Genomic DNA, 27,956 nt, shown 5'->3' on the forward strand with positions numbered 1-27,956 from the left:
GAGTTTTCTCATCATTCTGGGGTTTGTGTGTGTGTGTATGTCTCAAAATCCCATGGCTGGGAACGCATTAGAAATTTCCCCATAGAAATCAATGGGAAACCTAGACTCATTATGCGAACGATCGCCCAGCAAACAATTTCCTGGGAACACACTGTGTCCAGAGAGCAGACCCTGTGTGCAATAATACCAATAGTTCTACCACATATTTGTGAGCCAGGCGACTTTCCACTCAGTGGCAAAACCTTGTTTGTCTCATTCATTGCTCTGTTTCATTAAAAATTGCGCACCCCTTGACTATTAAAAAAGCAAATACACACCTCAAAGTGGTTTGCAATTATTATTATTATTTGGGGAACTTTTTAATGTTTGATATTTTATTATGTTTTTATATGTGTTTGAAGCTGCCCAGAGTGGCTGGGGCAACCCAGTCAGATGGGCGGGGTATAAATAGTAAAAATATTATTATTGAGTAGGACGTCCCTATTTTCATCAGAGGAAAGGTTGGAGGCTACTGATCATGGTGTTGTTCAATAATAAATAAAAGTCAACAAAACATTTCCAACTCTTTTTGGAGATAAAACATAATAATAACCACACAAGATTTTTTTAAAATAACACCACCACTTACCGTATTTTCCCGTGCGTAAGACTAGGGTTTTTTTTTACCCAAAAATTAGGTTTAAAATTGGGGCTTGTCTTATACACCGGTAGTGCTGAGGTGTGTTTTCTTAATTTGGAGTCCCTCAAAATAGGGGCCGTCTTTTACATGGGAGCGTCTTATACGCTCATCATCATTATTATGATTTTTACAGAAAAAGACATTATTATTTTAGATTTTTAAAATAGTAACACTTATTATCATTACCATTTTTACAGAAAAACGTATATTAGATCTTTAAAATAACAACAATTATAATCTTTATTATTTTTACAGAAAAACAAAACTGATTATTTTTATATTATATATTTAAAATAATAATAGCAATAACAACAACTATCATCATCATTTTTACAGAAAAACAAAAGGGCGGGGCGTAAGGAAAGCCCACAACCTTACTTTAAAAAGACGCCTGCGAGGAGTTTGAAAGGCGGCGCTTGGAAGGGACTCGAATTTACCTCAGCCGCTTCTCTCCCGACTGGGCCTCTCTCTCCCCGCCGCGCGCTCGGCCGGGCCCCGCCCCGTTTCCCCCGGCGCGCCGTCACTTCCGCGAGGCGGGTCCCGGCGCGCGGGGAGACCCTTTTTGGTGACGGGCGCAAGGCGGCGTCGAGCGGGTGCTCCGGGATGGCGGCCGGGATGGGGCCGCGGCGTCGGCAGCGGCACCTGCGCTTCGCGTACCTCCTCCGGGCCCCCGCTGCTGCCGCCGCCGGCGGCCGCCGGGCTTCCGCCTTGCCGCTGAAGGGAAGCGCCCGGCCCCTGCGCTGATGGGGAGCGGGAGCGGCGGTTGCGAAAGAAGACGAAGAAAAAGACGACGACGGCGGAGGAGGCGGAGGAGGAGGCGACCGCAGCAGCAGCAGCACGAGCAGTAGCAGCAGCAGCACCGCTAGTGCCGGACTGAGGGGCGGCGGCTTCCGTTTTTGTATTTTAAGCGGGTGGGTGGGGGGTTTCGGGAGGGGAAGCCTCGCCCGCGGAGAAGCGGGGGCTGGGAGCCACCGAAGAGGCCCGCCGAGGGGATGTGGCGGTGGATCCGGCAGCAGCTGGTAGGTGGGGCGTTGGGGTGGGGAGGGGTCTCTGCTCAGGAAAAGGGGGCTCGCTTTTGCCCCTCCCTGAGGAAAGTGTGTCTATGGGGGGGGGTCCTCTTCAACTTTCTCTTCTCTCTTACTTCGCCCCCTCCCTCTTTTTCTGAGGCGGGTGTCACACCTGGTCCCGTTCCCATCCTTTTTCTGGGGGGGGGGGGTCCCCTGCAACTTTCTCTTCTCACTTCGCCCCCTCCCTCTTTTTCTGAGGCGGGTGTCACACCTGGTCCCGTTCCCGTCCTTTATTTGGGGGGGGGTGTCCTCTCCTCACTCCTTCTCCTCAAATAATATACTGTATTCTCTCCCCCCCCCCACTTTCTTCTTGCCTCCATTAGTTTCTTGCTTTCTTTCTCTTCCCCGCCCCACTTGTTACTTTTCCAGTGGTGAAAGGGGGGGGGGCTAACTACCTCCCCCTCCCAATAAAACCTGCCTGCTTTTAACTTCAACACCTGCTAAGCAGGTCCTCTTTCTGCCCACCTCACCCAGCTTTTTGCGCCCTGTTCCCTTTAAGTTTTTAGGACTAAGCCTGAAATGGCTTTTCTTAAGGGTGCGCCAGTTTGCACATGCATGTGTGCTCTCTGGGGAGATGTGGGACATCTTGTAGCTAGCTTCCTGCTCCGTGACAAATCTGAGTCTGCCCAGCCTAGTGTGTTAAAAAAACGCTTCCTTGTGGTTTGTGAGGGCTGCATCATCTTCTTTCTTTTTTTCTCTTTCTGCTAGCTGGTCTCTCCCCACAGGTGCGATTTCCTACTTTCAAATTTAAGCACTTTGGTTGAGTCAGTTTAGTAGCAGTAGGTGAGGGAAACAGATATAGGGAAAGTTAGGTTGGGGGCCAGGTGGAGAAGGAAGTAGCCTGGGGGTACTCATAAGCCTGAAGGTGTTTGTGGGGGCAAGATTTTTACTCTACAACGTGACCTATGACTTTATTTAATACTGAATGTAATACTTTATTTTCCATTATTCCTTCTAGAGAGTAGACACTTAGGATCCCGTTGTTTCTTGAATGAATCATGGGGTGAGGTCTGCAGTTCTTGGGCTGATGATAACGGCTTGCGATTGCCAGCAAGTTCTGGCTTTTTAACCAAGATGTTACAATTCAAAATAATTTGTACCTGATCCAAGAATGCAACTATGATAAATGGCAGTGATATTTGACTGGGAAGTCATTGTTGGAGCCTTCTCTGATTGCTTGACCAGGGATTAGGATCACTTTTGTGCAATGGCAATAGTTTAAACCTATTGGAAGTTTGTAAATACTGTATTTGAATAAGATTCTTTTGGCTGCTACAGGCTTCAAGCCAACTTCAAAAAGTTTTAGAAAGCTCTGGTACAGAGGGTCAGGACTGTTGCCTCTTGCCTATTTCCCTCTTAGAAGAAGAAGAATTTTATTATTTATACCCCGCCCACCTGGCTGGTTTCCCCCAACCACTCTGGGCGACTCCCAACAGATTAAAAACAGAATAAAACATCAAACATTAAAAACTTCCCTAGACAGGGACGCCTTCAGAACAAGAGAGAGAGATTATCTTCTAACAGCCACTTCAGCTTCATTTCTCAATACTCAGGCTCTTGAAAACTGTTACAACAAAATAAGTAAAGTAATAAATGTAATTCAAAATGCAACAACTTCCTGCTTTTTGGAACAAAGTGTTGGATAGTAATGACTTAAGGGGAGTTGCGTCCTAATGCGTTACACGTCTACACAACAGTGACGTGATATGGTAACAAGACAGTAAATCTGCAGCTTGTTTACAAGGGAAGAAACAACTATTGATATCAGCTGTCTGCTCATATAAGTCATCTAGGAAGTAAACTACAACAATGTACTTAAATTTATAGAAAGCTGTACTGAATGAATAAAAACGTTTCAAGTACAGTATCTTACACTTGCTTAGATCCTGTTTGTTTTGCAATTGATTATATTTGCATTTACTGCATGGCTTAGCTTTTATACCATGGTTAAAGTAGCATGTGGTGGTTTATTTATAAATATCCTAGGAATCTTTATAATTGTTCTAAAATAATTTGAGAGAGGCAGCTTTTTGCAAACTGCCTATATAGTGCTGCATTTTCAGTTGGAGCTTCAGTTTATATTGGTTGTCAGTCCAATGATACTTTATCGCATTGGGATGATACTAGGAACAATTCTTTATGAAAGGGTTATTTTTGTCCCTGTGCAGTTTGCTAATCTGTTGTCTAGGATGGATTCCTTTTTATTATACTACAGCTGTTGGGAGAGGTTTTTCAGATTCTTTGGTTTATCTTGGCTGCATTAATATTTCAGATATGACTGATATTTGGTCTTTTATTTCACTTAAACATAGCTGTTTTTATTGATGGGTTCAACTAACTAATAGCTTCCTAACACAACAATCTTGAAACTATTGCATGTGTGTAGGGTGGCGCTAGCATGCCATGATAGATCTGCTAATGGGCTGTGAGAAATAGCTTAAATACTCATGTGAGCCCAAAGCACCCAACCAGATGCTTCTTTGTACTGTACAGTTCACTCCTCTGGCTTTTCCTTCTTCCAAGTCAGCTGTCATGCTCAGAACAGTGACTCTCTTAGAAAAAATATGTGGTAGACTCCTCTAGTGTAACTCAGTAACTTTTCTGCATCTGAGTGCAGAGTATCTCTCATTTTAATTCAGAAAAGCAAACCCTGAGTTTTAAATAATATTAGCTACACTGGGCACTCTCTGTGGAAAGGCAGGCATAAAGTTGTACATCTCAGCAGTGGGAACCTTGCTCTAAACAGGGAGCAGAGAAAGATAATTATTTTTAGTTGCATTCTAATAGTTCACATTTTGGCCCCCTGGCCACTATATTTAACTGTACTATGTCAATTTTATGACCAAAAGTTTTATATGTGTTTGGTGGAGGGAACTTGGTTTTTAACTTTTGCCTTTTTTTAAAAAACCAACAAATCTTTGGTTGTGTATTTTGGTCACTTGCATATGAGCAACCAGATATCTTTTCCTTTTAGCATTACAATGAGTAATTTTTACATGTAATACTGTAAATGTTTGCATGTAATAAATGCATGTTTGATAGACTTGATAGGGACACAGGTGGCGCTGTGGGTTAAACCACAGAGCCTAGGACTTGCCAATCAGAAGGTTGGTGGTTCGAATCCCAGCGACGGGGTGAGCTCCCGTTGCTCGGTCCCAGCTCCTGCCCACCTAGCAGTTCGAAAGCACATCAAAGTGCAAGTAGATAAATAGGTATGGCTCCGGCGGGAAGGTAAACGGTGTTTCCGTGTGCTGCTCTGGTTCTCCAGAATCAGCTTAGTCATGCTGGCCACATGACCCGGAAGCTGTACACCGGCTCCCTCAGCCAATAAAGCGAGATGAGCACCGCAACCCCAGAGTCGGTCACGACTGGACCTAATTATTTCATTTATTTAACCGGATTGTTTTTGTAGCATCCACATAATGCCATTTACCTATTTGCATTTGCATTCCTTGAGAAATGGAATGGTGGTTCTTTCCTATTGCTCCCTTTTAATTCTGAACTCTGATGGTGAATACTGTAAAAATGGAGCCAAAATGGGGTCACTGAGAAGCCAGAAGGGAAAAATCTGCATTCTTGTGGGAAACCTGATAGTTACAAAATGTACATTAAAAATGTATTAAAAAATACTCATACCCACCTCAAGAGCCCAGTGAGGACTGAGCATGCCCTGCAAAATACTGTGTAATAAGCATATTGTATGTTTGTTGTGGGGGGAGGGGAATTGAAAAGCAGGTGGGGTGGAATTGAGTCTCCTAGTGGAGAACATGGTTGGTTGGAACGCTGAACAACAGAACTCCTAACATTTGTTGCAGGTCCCACTTGTACTATTATTAATGAGATTCCAGCTACAGAACACTTATGATTGGGGTGAGGAAATTCAGGGGGCAAAAGCACCTTCGCAAGCAACTTGGAAGGATATAGAATCCCAAAATTATTTTATTTTCTAAGGAAAATGGTCACTGATTTTTGCCAGAGTGTTATATCATGTACCACTGGCCTATTAGCATTTTCTGTCTTGCAAAGAAGCCAATTCTAGTGTCTCACTGTTCTCTGAAATAATAATTGAAAGAGTTGTTTGCTTTCATTATAATGCATAAACATGTACGACTGTGCTATCAGAATGTCCAAACAGAATAACAATTGCACAGCTTTGCAAACAGGCACCAAGATCTGCAAATACTTTGCTATAGAGTTCAGTTAGGAAGTAGGAGTTTTTCTTTACAGTGTTCTTTTACTCCTCCTAATTTATATAATAAAGGAGAATTATAATCACAATTTATTGTACACCTGTTAAACGCCTACATCTAGCACTTCTATATGGCAATGAGCACTACAGTTTCTATATACACCGTTTAATCTTGTGTCTATGATTTTTTTGATTCTGTGTGTTCCTTACATATGTTTACTGTATATCCTGCCTTTCTCCACCAAGTGTACATGAGGCATCTCACCATAGAAAAAAGGACTGGTATAGCAAAATGATAATATATCACTGTGGCATGCAGTGACAGGGGCCAAGTGTACATGGCTGCCACAACTGGGAAGGCCCCTCCTTTCTGCCCATCCATAACATCTCAGATGGCAAGGGCACACAGAGGACAGTCTCCATAGAGGGGCAGAATTCTCAGGCTTGTTCATATGCAAGGAGGTGATTCAGAGATGCCCTGGCCTCAGACAGTTGATTTAAAGGTCAAAGCCAGTGCCTTAAATCCAGTCCAGGAACAAATTGGCTGTCAGCACAGTTAGTAAAGGATTGGAGTAATATGCTCTGATCTCATAGTCGCTTCCCAAACCCTGGGAATCCCATGTTACAGTAGTCCAACTTGGAGGAGACTAGAGTATGTATGAATGTATGAATGACCTAAGTTTGGTTCCTGCTCAGAAGCATGCAGCTGTCTTTCCAGATCAACCTGATTAGAGACAATTCTACCCCACACCTGAGTATCTAGGAGTACTCTTAAATGGCAAATCTCTTACTTTAGAGGAAATATAACCCCAATCAGGACAAGTTGAACACCACTCCAGGGATCATCAAATTTCCCAGTCAACAGTACCTCCATCTCATTTGGATTAAGTCCCCACCACCACCAAATCTGTCTGGTCCAAAATGGCATTATTCAGTTATAGAGTGAGAAAACTTTTCACATCCTCATGTTATGTGTAGAAATTTGAGAGAAAACATCAGGATACAAACAAATTTGTCACTATATGAGTCTAAATCTACTTTTCGCCAGGATTAATCTTTGCTCTATAATTCTAATCATCAAAAAGCAGAAGTATCTGTAGGCATTACATTTTCAAAATATTTTTGTTATTACTTTTCATTTAAATTGATTCTGTGATAGTTTACAAAAAAATAATGCAGTACATAAGAGCAACGTAATGGAATTTAAAAAATCTAATATTGTAATGGAGATACAGAGCTGGTACTAGAATAAGGAAAGGAGGAAATAAATAAGAATATAAGGAATATAAGGAAATATAAAAAATATAAGGAAAATAAGGAAATAAATAAATAAGAATTCCAGAAGTTCAAGATCCTACAGCAGTTGTTGGAGTCATTTCAAGTCCCATTTCTAGCACTGAAGTATTAGTAGAATGGCTAGGAGTGAGCCAGCTGGGTTATTCTTGTATTGCAAACAGACCTTGTGGTAAAAAAGATTTTGGATATTGTAAAAACTGTCACTGGGAGAAACCTTTCCGAAAGCTGATATGGATGCAGTAAATGGAATGCTAGGCATGGGTTTCAGGTTGGTTTCACATGCTTCCTTTGCGGTGAATGCAGATAAGAAAGTCTTGGCCATAGTTCACCTTTTCCCAGTAGGAATAATAGTGACTTAGCTGGACTATTGTGAGGAGTACGAAGAGATAAGGAGTGCTATGTAAATGAAATTCAGTGCTGCTTATCGGCAGTGAAGGAGCCAGTAACCTTCTCTAGCCTGAGTGAATTTGTGGAAAGTTGCATAACATGCTAGGTGCAGCTATTTGTGCAGAAAAGCCCAGCCAAATTGGAAAGAAGCAGTTAGCAAGCCAGCTGCACTGATTCAGTAATAAATACTGTGTTAATAGACATTGGTTTTGAAGCATGAGCCCTGGATAAGCTCCTGCAGTGTTGTGCAGACGTTGGAAGCAAAGTGGAGGAGAAAGGGTGGATTCCTCAAGGCAACCAAGTTTTACCCATTTTGAAATGCATATTAACTAGTTGCTATAACAAAAAGTATATTGGTTAGGAGCTAAATTGAGAATTTGTATAATCCAAGAGCGTGTTTGGAAGCATTGTAAATATCCACAAATTTGAGAACTGAATAGATTGCAGAGGTGTTTGGAAGGACATGGAATGAGTACAAAATTTCATCTCTAGAAGTTCTCTAGAACACTAGTCTTCAGCTGGTGGGCCAGGAGCTTAGGACCCACTAGTGGGTTGTGGCCTGGTCCATGCCATTATATGGTAAAAGTTTAAAGTATTGGTACCCAAAGGAATGTTTGTCCTGGGTCTGAAGAGCTTGATGACACCTGCTCTATATGATCCTGGTGAAATCACCTGTGCTAACTTGCTATTCAACAAGTTCATTTGGAAGCCCGGTATAAATACAACCTGCAATTCATTGTGTCATTCAAGAGTACTTCATGTCTGTTTCTTTATGGGTGTTTCCATAGAAAAGCAGCCTTTAATTTTAAATAAGTGTATGAGGAAGAGAGGGTTTTCGTGTTCTAAGGATTTAGTCTTAATGTGGTTTAAGTAAGGCTTAGCCTTATTGAAATCTCATATTACTATTATTATTATTATTATTTTAAAAATGAACTTTATTTGACCCCGCGTGGAGAGAGCCTGGCTCATCGCTGGCTGTTGATTGGGCATCTGCTTTTATTCTCCAGCTTTCCTTAAGCTTAAGGCAAAGCTGGGAAAATAGCTGCCTCCATGCAGCCTGGAGCATGGGGAAAGCTGAGGGCTCATCCACAATTCCCTTTGCTCTGCATTTCTAGGCACACGTCTTAGCTGTCCAGGTCTGGTGGTGGTGGTTTCTACTGGCTCTTTCCCCACGAAAACCCATTCTTTACCACTGAATCGGAGCAAACAGCAATCTGCAGAAAACCTGAATTGACCTTTGCTCCAATTCAGCGGTAAAGAGTGGGGTTTTGTGTGGAAAGTGGTAAGCAGTGGGGCAAAAAAATCAAAACCAAAAGTGCTCGGACACTGACCAGGAGAGTGCAGATCTGGGCTTAGAAAGCACAAGGCAAAAGGTAAGTGCAGATGAGCCCTGAGCCAGGTGTTGAACTGAATTAAACACAGAGATCACAGGTTGCAGCTGTTAAAAGTAGCCTGAAGGAGACAGAACTTGCAGCACTTGCAAGGGAAAGCATTTAGAAGCACTTACGTCTGAGCATCCCCTGAAGCTTGATTTAACTTAACCTAACCGAAGGCATCTCTGAGTCTGAAAGAAGGGTGGATTTTTAAACTGCTGTTGAGCTTCCTTTTGAAACAACTAGCTAGTTCCTGATAATGTGCAGTAATCCTAATAGGTCAGCCTTTCTGTTGGGGATTCTGGCATTGTTACATCATTTATGTGGAACAGATGGTGAGGGTTCTGGCGGCGACAGTGGCTGAATAAAGGATATCCCTGGCTTGGCTCCATGAATTCTCAGTGGTCTGTGGTCCCTTGAGCTTCACAATAACATGTAATTGGAGCATCACATAAAGCTAGAGTCATTTGAGAATCAGTCTGGTTTATAACAACACCTGAAACGTATTGCCGTGCTTCACACTCATCCTGTACTGAGTTGACTCTGTGTGTATAAGAACAAGTGTCTTCATTTGTGTCATGAAGGATGGAGAACCCCTCTGATATTGCGCACAAGCATTGCCTTTGCTGTAGTCATTTTACAGATGTTCCATTCATAAATCTCTTCTCATTTTACTTGTCCTTTTGTTATTTGTCCCAGCTACTGCTGTTGTCTTTCTCCCTGAAGCGGACACTCTGTTCTAGAAACATTTAGCTTGCCTTTCGTTGGCTTCCTGTTTGATGTAAAAACTCCCCTTTAAAAAAGCAGTAAGGTAAAAGGTAAAGGAACCCTGGATGGTTAAGTCCAGTCAAAGGTGACTATGGGGTTGTAGCGCTCATCTATCTTCAGGCCAAGGGAGCCGGCATTTGTCCACAAAGCTTTCCGGGTCATGTGGCCAGCATGACTATGCCGCTTCTGGCGCAGTGGAACCCTGTGATAGAAGCCAGAGCACACGGAAACACTGTTTACCTTCCCGCCACACAGTAGCAATGTGCAGGTCAGATATTCCTGCTTGTTCCACAAGACTTGGCATACATTTGGAAAATAAATTTATAAAATAAGCATCACTTAGGCTGCATCTGGGAACAGATACAGCTGAGAATTTTCCAAGTATTATTTGTCAGCCAGCTGCTTTTCTGCACTCAAACCTCTTTTGTGTGCCAATTTTCAATATAGCCAACTTGTTATTTGTATCTTTCGCCATGCTGGCACAAACAACTGGGCAGCATCCTCTTTGCAGGGGTGAGTTGGCAGTGCAGATGGATATGCAGAGATTACTTCAAATGTTCCTTAAAAAGTTACTTTTATTAATTATTTAATGAATAAATTGTTCCCCATGAGGCATTTTGAAGTAAACACATATAGGTAGGTAGCTGTGTTGGTCTGACGCAGTAGAAATATACATATAAATAATAACAAAAATTGTCCAGTAGCACCTTAGAGACCAACTAAGTTTGTTCTTGGTATGAGCTTTCGTGTGCATGCACACTTCTTCAGATACCTTTTATTTTATGTGCACACACACACACACACACAGAGAGAGAGAGAGAGAACACACTTAAATATATGAAAGCAGCTAAAACACCTGCATGTTTAAATGCAGTTCATATATAACCAGTATGAAAAACAAATGTGAAAATAACTTAAAAATCAATACAAATATCAACTTGTTTATCCCACATCTTCATGAAAATTAGTTTGACTGAGAGAGAGTGCTGCATTTGAAAGGGATTTTCACAACGTCTATGTATGGTACCTGCAAAATTCCCTCATTGGTGATGATTTATTCATCTTGTATATTTTTTAAAAAGTCTTAGCTGTTTTTCATTAAAAGATTCAACACAACATATATACACAGTTTAAAACTTAACAAATAAAAATGCAACCAGACAAAATCAAAAGCTAAGAAAAATATAAAACAATTCCAAGGAGAATCATCTACATTCTGAAATGTCTGGGCAAATAGGAAGGCTTTCAGAGATACCCTTGCTAGCAAATTTGCCAGGAAAATCTGAAGTCTCCCATATTAAATACCTTTAGGTTAAATGATAATACACTGACCGTGGCAAAGTTTCTTTTGGAGGTTGCAATAAACAAAAGACCATCATGCTCTAGACATAACAAAATGACTACCTTGGTCTCTTTCGCCTGTCGTTTGGTTGTTTTAACTGTACAGTGGTACCTCTGGTTACGTACTTAATTCATTCTGGAGGTCTGTTCTTAACCTGAAAATGTTCTTAACCTGAGGTACCACTTTAGCTAATGGGGTCTCCCACTGCTGCTGTGCCGCTGCCGCCGTGTGATTTCTGTTCTCATCCTGAAGCAAAGTTCTTAACCCAATGTACTATTTCTGGGTTAGCGGAGCCTGTAACTTGAAGCGTATGTAACCCAAGGTACCACTGTATCTTGTTTTGAAACTGTTTTGTGGGTCTATGGACCGCTATAAAGATACTTGATTTGATACCTGTCCAGTTTCTGTAGCCTAGATTATTTACAATGGTATTTTGAATCTTTCACTATATGAATGCAACTTTGCAAATGAACTATTGAGTAGGCCCAGTTCTCTCCTTGGGACTTAACTATTCCATCTAGAATTTGTGAAAGTGTCTCCTGACCCTTTTGGAAACTTCCACGTGCATAGATCTTCCACCTGCAATATGAATATTGCCAGCCAGTGATGTCCAATGCTAGACACTTGGGAGTGCAGGAATATTTCTCAGGAACGTCTGCATAAGAGTAATTTCCAAGATCCTGTGCTGCCCACCCTGCCCCATCTGTATGCTTGTGTGTGAGGTGATATGCCAGCACATCTTGCCAAGTGCACAGTTTACATTTTTTATCAATCAAATTGAAGGACAAAGTGTTCACCTCAAGCAGTGTGCAATCAAAGAGTCTTGTGGGCCGCAGACAATTACTGCTTAAACTCCCCTCCCCCCCATGTGTCTTTCTAAACAATGCCCAACACGTTTGTAAGGTCACTTCAGGGTGTGAGTGAATATTATGGAATCATAACTCTGTTTAAGGTGGAGCAAAGCTTAAAGATCAGTGCTTATCTTTGTTAGTTATGGAATTGTTTTCTTTTGTATCACTGTTCACTATGGAGTGGTGGTGGCTCTGATCCAGGAATGTTTGCACTAGTGGGGTTCCCTTAGTGTGGATGGCAGACCAATAGTTTTGCGTATCCACTTGGTGGATCATTTTGCTATAGGCATGCAAAGTTCAGATAGATAGATAGATAGATAGATAGATAGATAGATAGATTTCCAATATATAACAATTACAAAAAAGATAAAAAAGAATACTAAAACAAAATCCCAACTCCCTCTCTCCCCGCCCTCTTCCAGGACATACTAAATTCAGTAAACGTGTTCTCTGTGGGTGGGGTTTACTTTCCCCTCTTCACAAGATAAAAATTTGTAATAAAAGCTGACAATATTGTTTAGGGGAACTATATGCACCTGCTTCTCAGGGCTCAAAATTAGCAGGGCACCAGGTGCATTTTGTGTCTAAAGATTCTCCATTTGCGAGCACCTCAAAAAGTCCAGGTGCCATTTTTCTTGCCTGGCTGACACTCAAGGATTACTGAAATGCATGCACTTTGGAGCTTCAAAGTATATGTTAAGGATAGACAATATGTTAAGGAGTTTAACAATAAAGAGTAGAAAGCAGATAGAGAGTTTTGAAAGCAAGTATGGTAGCAATATTTTTATTGCAAACACCAAATTAAACATGTATTAACAATTTCTGTTAAAAATGTGGTATTAACAATGTGTCACTTATGCGAATTGTGTATTAATTCATGCTTATCAAAATAAGAAATAAAAAGTCTTGTCTAATGGCAACTAGACTTTTTGTTTTGGCGCCTGAGACCAGGTCCCAGAAGCCATTTGACTCCTAGCTTTTCTATCCCAGTTTCTAACACTTCTGTGCTTCTGCTTGTACACTATTCTCAGTGGACATACACTGTCCTTGCGCGCTGAGCAGCTCGTACACTGTTCCTTGATGGATTTCTATGTAGACATCTGTCGGGGATTATTTAGCTGTGATTGCTACATTGCTGAGGATTGGACTTGGGGTCACTTCCATCTCTACAATTCTATGTACCAAATCTTTATTGAACGTGAACTACGTCTTTCTTTAAGGGGATTGTAATAATATTTAAATTTGTAAACCACAATTGGGAGCTTTGGCAGAAAAGCGGTATATAAATGCAATAAATAATCATAAACAACACACTTTTCACATGCTACAATATTGATTTTATCTAGTTCTCTCAAGTAGTGGAAGCACGCCTGGTTCTATTCTTATCAGCAGTTCTGCAGCTTTATTATCCTGTTTACGAACACATCTCTTCAATCAATAAGGGTTAGGACTATAATTAAAATGAAACCAGAGGATGTGAGAGCTCTTAGCAAGAAACTGAATGTTGCTGAAAAGTGCTTTGGAAGGTTTCTAGTAAGTTAACAATAAAACATCCTTTGTTCCACTCCTTGATTGTGCTTGCAGTTAGAAATTGTGTTTGCTAACCTTTTATTTCTGTTTTGGCTGGGAGAAGGATTCTGACCCCAGAAGCCTGAATGAGGAATAGAATTGCTTTTTTTAAGTTCATTTAAAAGCATAGCATCTTGTCTGTAGCGTTCAGTAGTTACTTCATTGACCTGATTTTCAATGGTCCCCTGTAGCTTATGGCCCAGCACTCACAACTCCTTCTAACCCTCCTTCTATAGCCATGCCTTTTGGGGGGGGGGGGAGCACAAGAGCCTTTTAATTGCTTGCATGAAAGTTTTGAGAGCCAGCAAATATCAGTAGCTGGATTTGATCTGACAAAGCACTTCCTGAAACACAAGGTCATCTCTGCCTGGCAGAATGCAGGTGGCACGATTGCAGCTAAGCTCTATTTTATGTAAATGTCTCCTTCCCTGTGAAAAGATTTTGGAGAGAAACAATTTACTAAATGAAATGCATTTATGCTTGAAAAAGGAATGGAAGCATGAATCCCAGTCTAAACCTAATTAAAACCCACAGCCTTGTCAGATTTTTGAAATGCAGCAATTCAGCGAGAGCTTTCTAGGTTATAGAACTTTATTATAGAACTATATTACAGAACTTTCTATATTACAGAATTCAGGGGCTCTGAGGAGGATTTATGTGCCATCAGTGGCAACATTTTCATGCTGAAACTTAGGAAACTGGGAACGGCTCTCGTTTACTTTATGGCTTGGAAACTGAAATATTAAACACTGCAGTTTTTATGCAGAAGCATTGCTGTAGAGTAGGCATCAGGCTGCAGTGAACTGACTGCCCTGCTTAAAAGGATGGAAAAACTTACGTTCTGGGAACCAGTGTTGGTATAGCAGAGTGTAACTGTGCCTGAGCCTCACCTACCTCTCAGGGTAGCTGTGAGGATAAATTGAGGAGAGGAGACCATCTACACTGCCTTGAGATCCTTAGAGGATATGAGAGAGCTGAATTTAATAAGTAATGTTCAAAAATATGCCTCTGTTAGATAAGAGCCAGATTACATTTTTGTCACTTGATGGCTTGTTTACATGAAACATTTTGGCATGGAGTCTGTTCGTAATGCGAACAAGCTCCCAACAATTAGTCTCTGTCATGTAATTAACATGCAAAATACATCAGGGAAAGGGTTTGGTTACGATTAGTTGTAGCCAATTGAGCTACTTAGAGTAGACCTATTAAAATCAGTGGGTGAATAATTTAAGTACATTGATTTCAGTGGGGCGCGTACTTGGCTATAACCTGATCTACCTATGGATGACAAGCATCCTTGTCTTTGTACTAGTGAATGAGATGTACACACTTTTCTTTTAATAATACCATTTATTTATAGCTACTGTTTATTAACAAGAGAGAGGGAGGTGTTTTGCTTTTGTTTTTGGAAGATACAGTAGCTGAGAGAAGAAAATGGCATTCCGTGATCTTGAACAAGCCTCTTCAGAGACAACTTACATTGCTTCTTCATAACTTGATTTACCTTTGAGGTTGTCTTACTTCCTCTTAGCTGGTCATGTGTTCTAGCTTCGTCTACTACATGCATAGGCAAACTCGGCCCTCCAGATGTTTTGGGACACAATTCCCATCGTTCATGACCACTGGTCCTGTTAGCTAGGGATGATGGGAGTTGTAGTCCCAAAGCTTATGGAGGGCCGAGTTTACCTATGCCTGGTCTACTAGGTCACCGCATGTGTGAGCTGATGTAAGATAAGGAAGAAATTACCTTAATAATGAACAGTTCAGGGGACAATAATTGCTTCTGAGTGTAAGAAACTCTCTAAACTGGCCTTCATGTACTTGGTGTTCTCTACTATTATTATTATTTTATTGTTGTTAGCCACCCTCAGCCCGGCTTCGGCTGGGGAGGGCGGGATATAAATAAAAATAAAAATTATTATTATTATTATTATTATTATTTTGGACTGCAGCAACCATCAGCCTCCGCCACATGGCCAATGTGTAGGTAGGAAAGATGGAAATTGTGCCCCCCAAATGCTTTGGAGAAGGCTGATTGAAACTGAACAGTTGAAGGCTCTTTGTAGCAATTTCCCACACCAGGAAAGTCCAGTTCCAAGTCTTTCTAACTAGGAGTAGTTGGCCATGGCCTTCAGTTGAAAAATTTGACAACAAACATTTTATCTACACAGGACCAAATATCAGCCATTGAATTAGTGTATTTGGAGAGGAAAATATAGCAGGAAAAGTAACTTTGCAAAATTCTCATGCACCGGCAATTTTTTAAAAAATCTCAAACTCATTGCCACTGACTCATTCTTACATAATAAAACAGCTAGTAATGGACTTGCCCCTTCCAGTTAAGAAAATAACATGGTGTTTTGCCAGTGCTGTGTTGAACATTGGCAAAGAATTTTGCATCTTAAGTAATTTTGACTGAAAAGATAGTTTCCAACTTTTTTTCAGGTCCGCGCTGCCTAATAACTTAGCAGTTATTAAATAAATTGTAGTTGCAACACTGACGAGTTGTATAGGATACTCAGAAAGGTATAAAATCTTCTAATTCCCAAATCTGGCTCATAAAACCATAGGCCCAAGGGATCTTCAGTTCATTTTGCCCCATAACAAACATCTTTGAAACCCAGGGGAGTTTTAAAAGAGTGTTTATTGTTTATAAAGGCTTTAAACTGCTTTTAATATATAACAATCTCAGAATTTTGTTAAAAAGAAAGCTACTGGTCACAGTCAATTCATTGGTCATGCCACAAAATCACTTTTTGGACCCTAACCATAATTTGGCACCACACATATTTATCTTTTGGGTCAGATGGTTTTAATTCTCTATTGACCTTCAGTTGCACATGTTGCTCTACTTCTTGTTCTTTATACGTCATTTTGATTGCAAGTAGTTTTTTTCTATTCTCTGTATTGATGAGTTTTCTTGCTCTGTTTTGGCGTTTTGGCTTTATAATGCTTACTAGGGAATGGAATGAACCATTAGAGGAAATTTTGTTTAATGGCCAGATGCTAACAGGACCAGTGGTCAGGGGTGATGGGAATTGTAGTCCCAAAACATCTGGAGGGCCGAGTTTGCCTGTGCCTGCCCTAAATTCTCTGACTCTTGCCACTTGAGAGTGTATTCCAGCTAAATGAGATGCCAGTCCCGCAGGTTTCTATGTACAAGTCAGAGGAGTTGGGGAAGAGGAGGAGGGTAATCTTCACACCCCTGGTCAGTAGCTAGTTCTGCCGCATGGTCATTTTGAGGAGGCAGTGGAAGTTAGCTGGCCAAGTGCCTGTATTTCCTTCCTCTCTGTAGGGTGAGGAGATACGTGCTTAGTTTTGCGTTCGTGAACAATGGCTGGGACAGGCAAAGGGTGGGGTGCTCTTCTTCTCCTGCTGTCTTTCTTTCTCTATCTCTCCCTCCCTCCCTCCCTCCTTCCTTCCCCCACTTCTCACAGTGCGAAATCCGGGCAACGGATGTGTGGGTCTCGTATCTGGTGACTAACTCTTGTGGGTTTTGCTCTGTATCAAACCTTTTGCTACCTCACTTGCTATTTTTAGGATCTACAACCTCAATTTCTACTTTCTGTACAAATGTCTTCTGCCTTTTGGTATCTGTTTCCACTTCGCTTTGTTGTATTCATTCTGCACCATCACCCCAGTTCCTGCTTTTTATGTGCTCTGGCAGAAAACCAGTAATTTTTCCTTAACTTGCACTGCCTGCAGGGGCTAATTTCTTCTGAAACTTGTATACTTTTTGACAATTGCCTAAATTCATACTTGTTTTCATGGCTCTTTTCCAAAACACTTGGGAAACACTACAAAGGTTAAAATAATACCATTAATCAATGTATTTAAATTATATTAAAGAGCATTTCAGGAATGAATAGCAGATGTTCCTTCTTTCTACCATATGTTGAATTCAGCAGAGTTTTTTAATTGTGGAAATTAATTGTTTAAACTGTTGGGGATTTCTATAGCAGTAAACATAATCTTTGGGTTAGATGTTGAATGCTAGTTTCAGTGCATGCTTATCACTGAGGTCTACTGGTTGCCCTTGGGCAAGGACTTATTTGGTGGTATTAGAGTAGCTCTATTGAAGATAGTGCCATAACATAGTTAGGATCATTAATTTCAATGGATCTACTCTGAGTAAAACTTGGCTGAGTACCACCCACTATCTTGTGAGGATAAAATCAAGACTTACTTGATATCACGTATTGTAAACACTGTAGAAATTATTTGTGGATATAAGTAGAATCACTTTTCTTCTTTCAGGGTTTTGACCCACCACATCAGAGTGATAACCGAACTATTTATATAGCCAATCGTTTTCCTCAGCATGGTCATTATGTTCCTCAGAAGTTTGCAGAAAACAGAATAATCTCCTCTAAGGTAAGGGAAACCTTTACCTACCTGAATTTTTGCTTTGTCCCGCATGCTGGATAAAGGTAGGTTTTGACTTTGTCTATTCAGGTCGTGTCAGAATGCAAAAAATAACCAACCAGCAGCCCAACTCAAAAACATATGTCCAAAAGCTCAGATTTCGTACCAGCAATAGTATGTACCTACATATTAGTGTATTTTCACATTGATTGTAGCACACTTAACTTCTGAATGCCTTGTTTTCCTGTAAAGTCTAAAACTACTGTTACAGCATTATCACATAATGTAAAACCATTCATCCACCTGCTGAATATGTATTGACGTCTCCATTTGCATCATGTACAAGAAAATCATTGGGTTGGTCCTAATTCTGAGTTTTGGGGCATGGTTTGACATGCACCAGCACATCTAGGGTGTGAGGATGATTTCTTTAAGTAGGAAATGTTTACAAAGCAATCCCGTGACACACATAGAGATCAGGGCTTTTTTAGAATTAATGCTTAATGTATGATTGACCTTTCCAATTAATCCATTAAACCAGCGTCCAGTATATTCTCCAAACTGCCTATTCTTGGTCAGTACACTGATTTTCTGCTCACTGCTTAAAAGAGCATTTGTTAGGGACTGTGTCTGTATTCCATAAAAGAATAAGAAGTTAAACTCCCCCCAGTGCTGGCCAGATGTCATGACAGTGGATGTTGAAAAAGAATAGCAGAGTGTGAATGACTATTAGCACAAAATTTTGGTGAAACATGGCTGGTGATAAATCTGAGTGAATTTGAATGAATGGAAAATTATGGAATAAGAAGTCAGTGCATTCTGTGTCAATGCAAGGAAAGCAAGCAATGCTTAAAAACATTTTCTGTTGGCACCTTATGCCTATTAAATTGCCTTCCACCGCACCATCATTTTCAAGTACTGGAGATGTAGTATCTTCAGTTCCCACTCTGTGTATTATATTGTGTATATGTGTTTTGTAAGGGGGGGGGATAATTAACTGGTTATTTACAGATTACAGCAAGACTGCCCATCACATGCATTTGGAAATAATAGGGAAAAGCTACGATGTAGACTTGGTATGACAAAGTCTGGTTGCTGGCCATGTCTGAAAAGCTAACCCCAAAAGTTCAATTCTATAGAGGATTGTAAAAAAAAAAAAAAAAGAAAGACATTTTATTCGTAAAACGTATAAACAATCAAAGTAACTAATGTATTCAAAGTCAGAGAGGTCAAATAATTTTATGCCCATTTTGTGGGAAAAAGTGCATTTATAATGCATTGGTGTAAGTTCAGGAAAATGTAAATCCTTTATTAGGTATAATATAATCCACCGTATTTTTCCATGTATAAGACGCATCACATTTTATGTCAAGTGTGGGGGGAGGTGACTGTGATTTGGGGGAAATGATTTTATGGTCCAAAGTAGAATCCAAACCAGGCCAAATTAGGTCTCTGGACTGGAGGTTGCCATCCCTCTGCCAGATTTTAGGTGGTCAAAAGCTGAACTTGGAAAACAAGTTTTTCAGTCGCTTATTGCTGTCTCTAAAGTCTTTTCCTTGGTGTGGTGTTAAACTAAAGGTAACAAATTTTTTGAAATGAGATTTTGGGAAGAGGGATATCTTATTTTAGATCCACTTAATAAATTTCTTGGGGAAACTCTCTAATATTTAAAGCTGAAAATTGTTTTCTGCAGTGTGGCTTGTGATGCTGCTTGTAACTGTTGATATTTTTTTTCTCTTACAGTATACTGTATGGAATTTTGTTCCCAAAAATTTGTTTGAGCAGTTCAGAAGGGTAGCCAACTTTTATTTTCTTATTATATTTTTGGTTCAGGTAAGTCATTTATATTCCGCTTAATACCAAAATAAGCTTTAAGTGATTTATAGGCTTCTAAGTGATTGGGTAATCTAGCATTGCTTTAGGATATATAACAGATGTGGACTCTCACATACGGGAATTAATTGTTATGGTTGTTGATTGTTGAATATAAGGATGCTAGTGTATGAGGGTTTGGTTTAGCAACTCTTAATGCATAGAATTAAGCCTTGACATTTTGCAAACATGAGGGGTTGGTTTCCAGTGAATTAGATTTTTAATACAATAATTTAGAATAAAAAAATTGTCCAGTAGCACCTTAGAGACCAACTGTATAGGACCAACACGGCTACCTACCTGAATAATTTAGAAGGAAGAGTTAAAACTCTGAAACAAATTTATAGTCAAATGTTGCTGGTAAGAGCGAGATAGTCAATAGTAACGGATTCGCTCTGAAGTGGGAGTGGGAGAGGTCATCTCTATTCATTTCTTGCTAAGCCAGAAAATGACCAGGTAACTTGCTTGATGTGATACACTTTGCATATTCTCACTACCCACCTACCATGAATAGAAAAGAATTCAGGAAAGTTAGAATTCTCAGGCATCAGCTTTGGAGCATAAATGCATGGTGACATGTATTCCCATCACTGTCAAAATAAGAAAAGACATCCTTTTTGCTTGTTTTGGTAATCTGATAGGGAGTTTCTCAAACCCCTGTCAATAAGGAGCATCCCCTATAACATATGAAGGAGAGCTTGACAGTTAAATCATCTCTTTCTCCTCTGCTATTTATTTAATAACCAGTCAGATGGCAGAGTAGATTTCTCCCTGGCGATCTGATCAGCCCTCTTACTCGGTTGAGCTGGCCTTTGGGCTGGCTGTGCTTGGAGTTATATTGGCTGTATTGCTGCAGTGCTGTAGCAGAGTATTAAAATGCCTCTAAATTGCTTTGTAATAACAGGTGCAATAACTATCAGGCAACCTAAAGTTTGAATATTGTCCAAAACTGCTAAGTAATTTCATAACACACTTTAGACTGCAAAGTCATAATGCACCCTTCTAGAAATGTATATGAGAGAGCATAATAAATGTGCAGTTTAAACCTCAACCCACCCCTTCTACCTTTGGTCTAATGCACCTTTCCTCCAGTTGTAATATTGGGTCATGACAGAACTTTGCAGTCCATGACAAGGCAACCCTTTCTAAAGGTATTAGACATGCTTCTTTGCCCCAGCTGTGGTAGGAGGGTCTTAACAAAAGTACTGCCTCCTGGCATGGGCTCTTAAGCTTTAGCCTGGCACTAAAGATGTCCCCTTGATGTGTCACGACCAGGAACAACTAGGACCAGCCTGTTGGATTCAGTGCAGCGTGAGCTGTGTGGTTGCAGTAACTGGCCCCTGACAACAGGACACAAGTGTTGACACAACCTTCGGTTCCATATTGTGCACATGCACACTCCCTTTGCAAACTGGGCTTGGTTTGGTTTCATTTGTTTGTTTCATTTTGTATCATTTCTCAGTTCTATACTGGGTGATTTCAGAATATTTGCTGGGATTTCTGCATAAAAATAGTACATTAAAAATCCATTTGTAGCCATTTAATAAATTTTTAAAAAGTGAGGGCAAAGAGGGCGGGAAACCATGAAACCTCTAAAAGCACCTGGAAAATCAGGTTCTCAATAAACATGTATAAAGGTTCTTTTCTCTCTTCTGAGTAGTCTGTGCAGGTTGGCATATAGTGATGTCATCTAGTTGTGAGTCATTGGGAACAGGCTTTCCTTTACACTTTTTACAGCTTATTTCACAAGTTCTGTTGAAGCCTTTTCCCCTCTAAAAATAGATCTGAGAAAGAAAGGAATCCTGACATCCAGGAAAAGCTGGTTCATAAGAAAACACACAAATGTTAATGTTTGAGCAGCGAGTTCTATTGAACTGCATTGTCAATATGAACTACTTTGGCTCATTTGTCTCACTTTCCTGTACCGGTGTATTTCCTAGTTGGTGCTTGAATGCTTTCAATTTCTGTCAGGGAGGCAAGTTGAAAAATGCAATTTAATTTGCAACACACTTGTTCTGTTTGCAAATAAGGTTAGAATCAGTACTGGGATAATATTAACAGATTTCAGTGCATGCATACAAACACACACACACACACACACTCCCCTTGGCTTGAACTAGCATATTTTTTTATACCTCTTCCACAAAGGAGTTGGGACTGGATTTACAATGAAAACACAAAACAAAGCAAGAAGCCATCTTGCATACAGTTAACAAACAAAACCCAGGAAACAAAAGACCGACTTAAATGCTCTTCAAACGATTGTACCTCATTCCAGTAGACTACTGACTGACTTCATGGTTGCAAAAGTGAAGTCCCATAAGCCACATTCATGCATGATGCTAAACTTGGAAAAGGCAGACTGTGTGGCTTTCCACATGTTGCAGGACTACAGCTCCCATCCCTGATTACTGGACATACCGGCTGCAGTTTATGAGAACTGGAAACATTTCACTCTTTGTAGAGCTTTAGAGCTCTGTAGATAGCATACAGGTTTCATGGCTTACCATGCACAGTGGAATCTGCAGCCCAGGCTCTTTCAACCTGGCTGTTGGTATAGCCTTTGTTTTCATTAGAGATGCCTTAGATGTCAAATGCTATTTACAAATTTAAAAAATACAAGTCCTTACAGAAGATAAAGGATGCTGGAAAAGGTGCCTTTGGAGCATGCAAAATGGATGTAAATGAATTTGTAACTCAGGAGCGCAGAGTCTAGGACTCTTGGTGTAGAGTTGGAAACAGCATGTCCTGATAAATGCGTTGCTAGCCAACAGTTTCAAAGATATCCTTTCCCACATGTTTGTGGTGCTGTTCTTATGGTGGTTAGCGTCAGCACCTGGGATTGTAAGAAGCTACAAGCCATTAGTCAAATCTGTGCTGTGTGAGCCCTGTTTCTGCGTTCACGGTATTCTCTCCTACACAGGGTTTTGCTCACTTATTGTTCAATGCCATACTCCTTAGGTGTATGCTTGAAATGGTTGGTGCCATGTGCCTCAGTGAGTGGGTGGGAAAGACCGTAACTGGTTCTACTGTGTGGTTACTTCGCTCACTTGCTCACGTTATCTGCTGCATGCACCACAGAGTCTTCCAGATGGTTTAGATTGACCACAAGGCAGCACCTCCCATGCCACTGCATGAAAGTGTGGCTAAGCTTGTTGTCAAAACAAATACCAAGTGGTACTTAGCTGCAAACTGATACCTAATAAGTAGGCAAGCCTTAAAACTAGTTCTCTACAAACAAAGCAATTTGGACTACTACTACTACTACTAATAATAATAATAACAAAAAAAAAATTATTTATATCCCACCCTCCCCAGCCGAAGCCGGGCTCAGGGCGGCTAACAACAATAAGACAACATTTTAAAATCATTTCATTAAAAAATTACTTCAAATCAAATGGTTGATGGCAACCATTGGGTAGAGTTCTGTGAAGATTGCCAAAGGAGGGAGTCAGGCTGTGCCCTGGCCAAAGGCTTGGCGGAACAGCTCTGTCTTGCAGGCCCTGCGGAAAGATGTCAAGTCCAGCAGGGCCCTAATATCCTGTGGCAGAGCGATCCACCAGATCAGAGCCACAGCCGAAAAAGCTCTGGCTCTGGTTGAGGCCAGCCTAACCTCTCTGTGGCCTGGGACCTCCAAGATGTTTTTGTTTGAAGATCGTAAGTTCCTCTGTGGGACATACCAGGAGAGGCGGTCCCGCATATTGGCTCCTTTAAGTGAAACTTAAGTGTTCAAAGTAGATGACATGTCACTACGTTGCCCTAAACTGTTTTTCAATAAAGATTGGCTATATAGGATGCTAATCCTTGAAATTCCTTCATGAATGTTTGCATAAAATCTCTTATTCTAGCTTCCTAGAGATGTGTTAAATCCTCCTTACAGGTAGAAAGTCTCTTGGATTAATGTTAGTTTCTGAATAATTGCTGTTCGGTTCATTTATTTTCCTGAACACATGCAGCATATCCTGCAAGATGGCGTTTTCTTTCCAGCATGAAAGCAATAAAAACAGACTTTGTTGATATTTTCTGCTGCAGTTAGCGCAACAGTGGTAATAGGGCAAATTGTGATTGCCTATTTTGCAATAAGAGCAAAGGGAACCTGTTAGTTAGGATTAAGGTACATTGCTAGGCATTGTGCAACTTCAGTCTCAGTCATGCTGAAATATTGTTTCACATGTGCCCTTCTCCCAGCAGCTCTGTGAGCAGTCCTCTCTGTGCTGAGAGTGGAAATCTAGGGAGCCACTTTTCAGACCTGTGTCCACTCCTTGTGCTCAGCCTAGACTGATGGACACCATGTTTTCTTCATTCCCACTTGCTGTTGTCCTAAATGCTGCTAAAGCCCAACATGACATCAGGGATGAGCCCTGCACTTTGATTGGTACATGCCTAACATTCGACCAGGCTTTGCAGCCACTTGGAACCAGCATACCATTCCCAAAAGTTCATGTGGTAGAGGAGAAGAGTTGGGGATGGGGGAAAGTCAATGCCAGCCACAAACATTGGCTAGCTACCAAGCCCAACTAAGACTTGTAGAGCCCTCTGTTCAGTGTACTATTGTGGCATGTGCTGACGCTGTCTTCATCTTTGTTTTCCTCTCCAGCTTATGATAGATACACCTACAAGTCCAATAACCAGTGGATTGCCATTGTTTTTTGTAATAACTGTGACTGCCATAAAGCAGGTAAGGAAACACAGGTGCTTTAGAAGGTACTCGCTTAGGGCAGATGGACGTGCTTTGTGTAATACAGAACAGAACTTCCCTGTGTTCAGATTACTTCCCTGTCTTCTAGAATGTGTAGGGCTGCTTCCCTTGTGTTGTGGCATCATCACACTGCAAAGCAGTGCTTAACATGATGTCATGATGCCTCCCTGTGCAATCCTGTATGTTGCAGAGGATAAACTTGCTACAAGAATGGCTTATGTGACCTACAATTCTGACCTGAAACATGTCAAATTCATCATTTCTATACACCAGTGAGTGGAGAATCTTGGGCAGAAATGGACAGTTGTGGAGCAGAGTCCAGATATGAGTTTGTCGTACATGTTCTATGGATTTGTCAGTTCATCTGAGATAGAATGGGAGATGGTTTGTATGTAATGGAGCTCGGCCAGCCAAGTTCTGGGCACGTCTGCTGCTGTTGCATCTGTTTGGACCTTCATGAGATTTGAGCAGCATTCTACTAGACTCTAGCTTCTAGCTGAAAACAAGTAAATATGTTTTATGTTGCCAATCAAGCAGGTCAGCCTAGGGTTATTTTTGTCTCGCTGCCATGCAGTCAGTGACTCATAGCAACACCCCTAAGTGGGCAGTGACAGACTCACCCTCAGTTTTTGTGCGAGGACTTTGTATGTCAGTATGCATCATAAATTCTTATTTCCAGCAGCCTCACACTTACCCAGAGGAGTAAGTTCTTGCATAACAATAGCTTATGTACTGAGAGAGGCTATGCTGTATTTGAAAGCTGTACACATCTTGTTTTTGTTTTTGTTCTTCCCAGTCTCCAGGCCTATTGTAATTGCCTTGTCACAGCCTGTCACTGCCTTGCATTCAGTCAAGTTAGTGGTAACTAAGGGAAGACCAGACATCTGTGGCTTCCTCTAGACTCTCATGACCCTTCTCCGGGCATGCCTACAGGAGTTCTCACACCAGCTCTGTCTTCTTTTGGAACATTTCTGTAATACACATGCTGGCCATAAATATGGCAAAATCACTTGAGTGTGTCTTGAAGGCGGCATTAACTGTATTTGACAATGTAGTGAGAGATTCCACATGAGCTGAACTGCAACACCTAGCAGATTAGTGGACGTGACCTGTCCCATTTGTAGAGGACATGTGTCATAGCATGTCTGCAGGCAGGTGCTGTGATGGAAATTCTAATAAGTTTCTGAGGCTATCTGTGTCACCTCTTCCTGAGTGAATTTGAGTTGCATATCAACAATACAAAATACTGCTTATTTTCCCCTTCTTCTTCTATCCTAAGTCACTTTTTTCTCAGCTCAAGTATCACAAAGCCAGCTAAAAAGTTACATTCCTGGTCACAGAACACAATTTAAAGTGGAAGCAGCACCCTACCTAGAGCCAACTGGGCTGCCAGTTGCTGATCCTTGTTCTTGACTTGATAATGTTATACAGGTGACTCCCCATTTATGTGGGGGTTATACTCTGGACTCCTATGTGCATAAAATTGCGTAAAATGGGGAGCACCCCCGGAAGGGTCTTCAAGGAGGCGCAGTGGAGCTTTGTTGAACTGCTCAGCCTCCCTGCCTTACAGCTGATGTGCAGGGTGGTGCAATAGCAGCAGCAGCAGCAGCTTTCCTGCGTGTCAGCTGAGGAAGCCCTGCTTCCCCACCCCGGCTCACTCAGCTGATGTGCAGGAACCTTCGCCACGTGTTAGCTGGACTGGTCAACCAAGCACCGCTGCCCCTCCATATTTCACAAACCAGCGCCACAGTTCATCTCACGTGAGCCAGAGGGACAGCAGAGCTTTGTCAACCAGCCTAGCTAATGCGCAGGAAAGAAACTTTCCTGCGCACATCAGCTGAGCAACCTCAACAAGCTTCAGGCTCACTCCCCAGAGTCTGAAGAGGAGCTCCTCTTCGGGCTCTGGTGACACCCTCTATGTGAGCTTTGATGGGCAGCGGGACTTCTCAGCTGAAACACAGGAAAGCCACAGCTGTTGCTGCGCTACCCCAGATGTCAGCTCTTAGGCTGAGCAGCTCAATAAAGCCTTGCTGCCTCTCCAGCTTGTGAGGATAACCTGCCTGGAGCCCAGAGAGGATATCCTCTGGGGGAGGGTCTGTTTGTGAGCCAGGCAGACTCTCCAGGATGCTCCCCATTTCCAGTTCCCCAGCACTGTTCGTGTGCGCGGTTGCGAGCAAATAGAATGTGCATAAATTTGGAGTTGCCTGTAGTTATCAGCAAATTGGTTGCATAGGTGCTTTTGCTTAGGCAGTTATGTGTATTGTTGGCTTTCCCCTCCCCCAAAAAATGCTTCTTTGCATCTTTTCCAGGGCTATGAAGATTGGTTACGCCATAAAGCAGACAATGAAGTGAATGGAGCTCCAGTGTATGTTGTTCGCAGTGGTGGCCTTGTAAAAACAAGATCAAAGAACATTCGGGTATGTGTGTGAGTGGTGCAAAATGATTTTGAACATTTCAAAAGTGTGCCTGTATGTTTATATATGTGTGTGTGTGTGTGTTTTTGTGTGTATATACATGCAAATTAAAAAGGCAATTTAAAGGGCCGTTGCTTTACATAGCATGTGTTAATGAAAGTTACAAAAATATTTTTGTGAAGGTGTATTTGAACACATATTTTTGCCTGTCTTCTCAGGTGGGAGATATTGTCAGAGTAGCCAAAGATGAAACTTTCCCTGTTGATCTTGTACTTCTGTCATCTGACAGAACAGATGGCTCTTGCTACGTTACTACTGCAAGCTTGGATGGAGAAACTAATCTTAAGGTCTGTTTTCATCACCTTTTGTATACCTTAAGTTAGAAACAGATTTAGGTTTTGTTTCCTGATAACCAAGATTGATATATTCCAAATCCCTCTTACAGAAAAGGAGAATGTTGAATTCCCCTGGGTGCACCTCAGAATATCAGAATCACAAAGCATGTTGTTCAAACCAAGGTCTGCATCAGGAGTGACATGACCTGGAGAAAAATGAACCTAATTTCAGTTATACCTGTACACATTTAAAATAGCAAGTGACAGAACTGCAGTTGATGTATGTGTTTACGGTATTCTGATTCTGAAATAGTTACTACCGTCTGCCCTTGAAAATAATTTTATAACTCTATAGATAGAAGAATTTGTAAGAAAAGTATGTGCTGTGCTATGAACAAAACTGTGTGTGTACTACTGGTGTACCAGAGATGCAGGGCTTATGTGCATGTGATGATGTGTGCATTCTGTACGCATAGGGGTCAGTAACTTGAGGGGATGGCTGCCCCACCCAAGATTGATCTTCTGTGTTTGCTCATCAGTCAGAAGCCTGCAACAGTTTTATCAAGTGGTGTGCATGTAAATCACCTGATAAGCCTGTCATCTGCATTGCTCTGCTAAATGATGAGAAATCTAAACACTTTGGATTTCTGAACAGATGCAGCACAGTACAGCTGACTGATTTTTCAAAAGGTAATATGCACATTTTGGCAAGTTAGCACTTGACAAATCGTCGTTTATGTGCACTCAGTG

The 27,956-nt window shown here is 41.2% G+C and overlaps 1 protein-coding gene and 1 long non-coding RNA gene across 17 annotated transcripts in view; one reads left to right on the forward strand and one right to left on the reverse strand.

Annotated features, from left to right (window-relative positions):
- Nucleotides 1-1,187: 1,187 nt before the first annotated feature.
- ATP11B (ATPase phospholipid transporting 11B (putative)) overlaps nt 1,188-27,956 on the forward strand; it is an 80,818-nt gene continuing 54,049 nt past the window's right edge. For 15 of the 16 annotated variants that reach the window (XR_014564292.1, XR_014564293.1, XR_014564294.1 and 12 more), the window contains exons 1-6: nt 1,207-1,698; nt 17,779-17,895; nt 19,630-19,719; nt 24,356-24,436; nt 26,767-26,874; nt 27,090-27,218. Coding sequence is in view for 10 of the 16 variants with exons in the window: in XM_083739246.1 (XP_083595372.1) it covers nt 1,672-1,698; nt 17,779-17,895; nt 19,630-19,719; nt 24,356-24,436; nt 26,767-26,874; nt 27,090-27,218 (552 nt within the window). In the remaining 6 variants the exon portion in view is untranslated. Of the gene's footprint in view, nt 1,699-17,778; nt 17,896-19,629; nt 19,720-24,355; nt 24,437-26,766; nt 26,875-27,089; nt 27,219-27,956 lie in introns of all 16 variants that reach the window. The other variant, XM_083739245.1, reaches the window with a different exon arrangement.
- Nucleotides 7,264-12,617, reverse strand: LOC310845109. Its single transcript, XR_014564465.1, has 3 exons — nt 11,428-12,617; nt 9,126-11,198; nt 7,264-7,394 (listed from the first exon to the last, which is right to left on the reverse strand). It is a non-coding gene; the product is annotated as an uncharacterized lncRNA (long non-coding RNA).

The sequence above is a fragment of the Podarcis gaigeae genome, assembly GCF_964106915.1.
Source record: "Podarcis gaigeae genome assembly, chromosome: 5".
Classification (NCBI taxonomy): Eukaryota; Metazoa; Chordata; class Lepidosauria; order Squamata; family Lacertidae; genus Podarcis; species Podarcis gaigeae.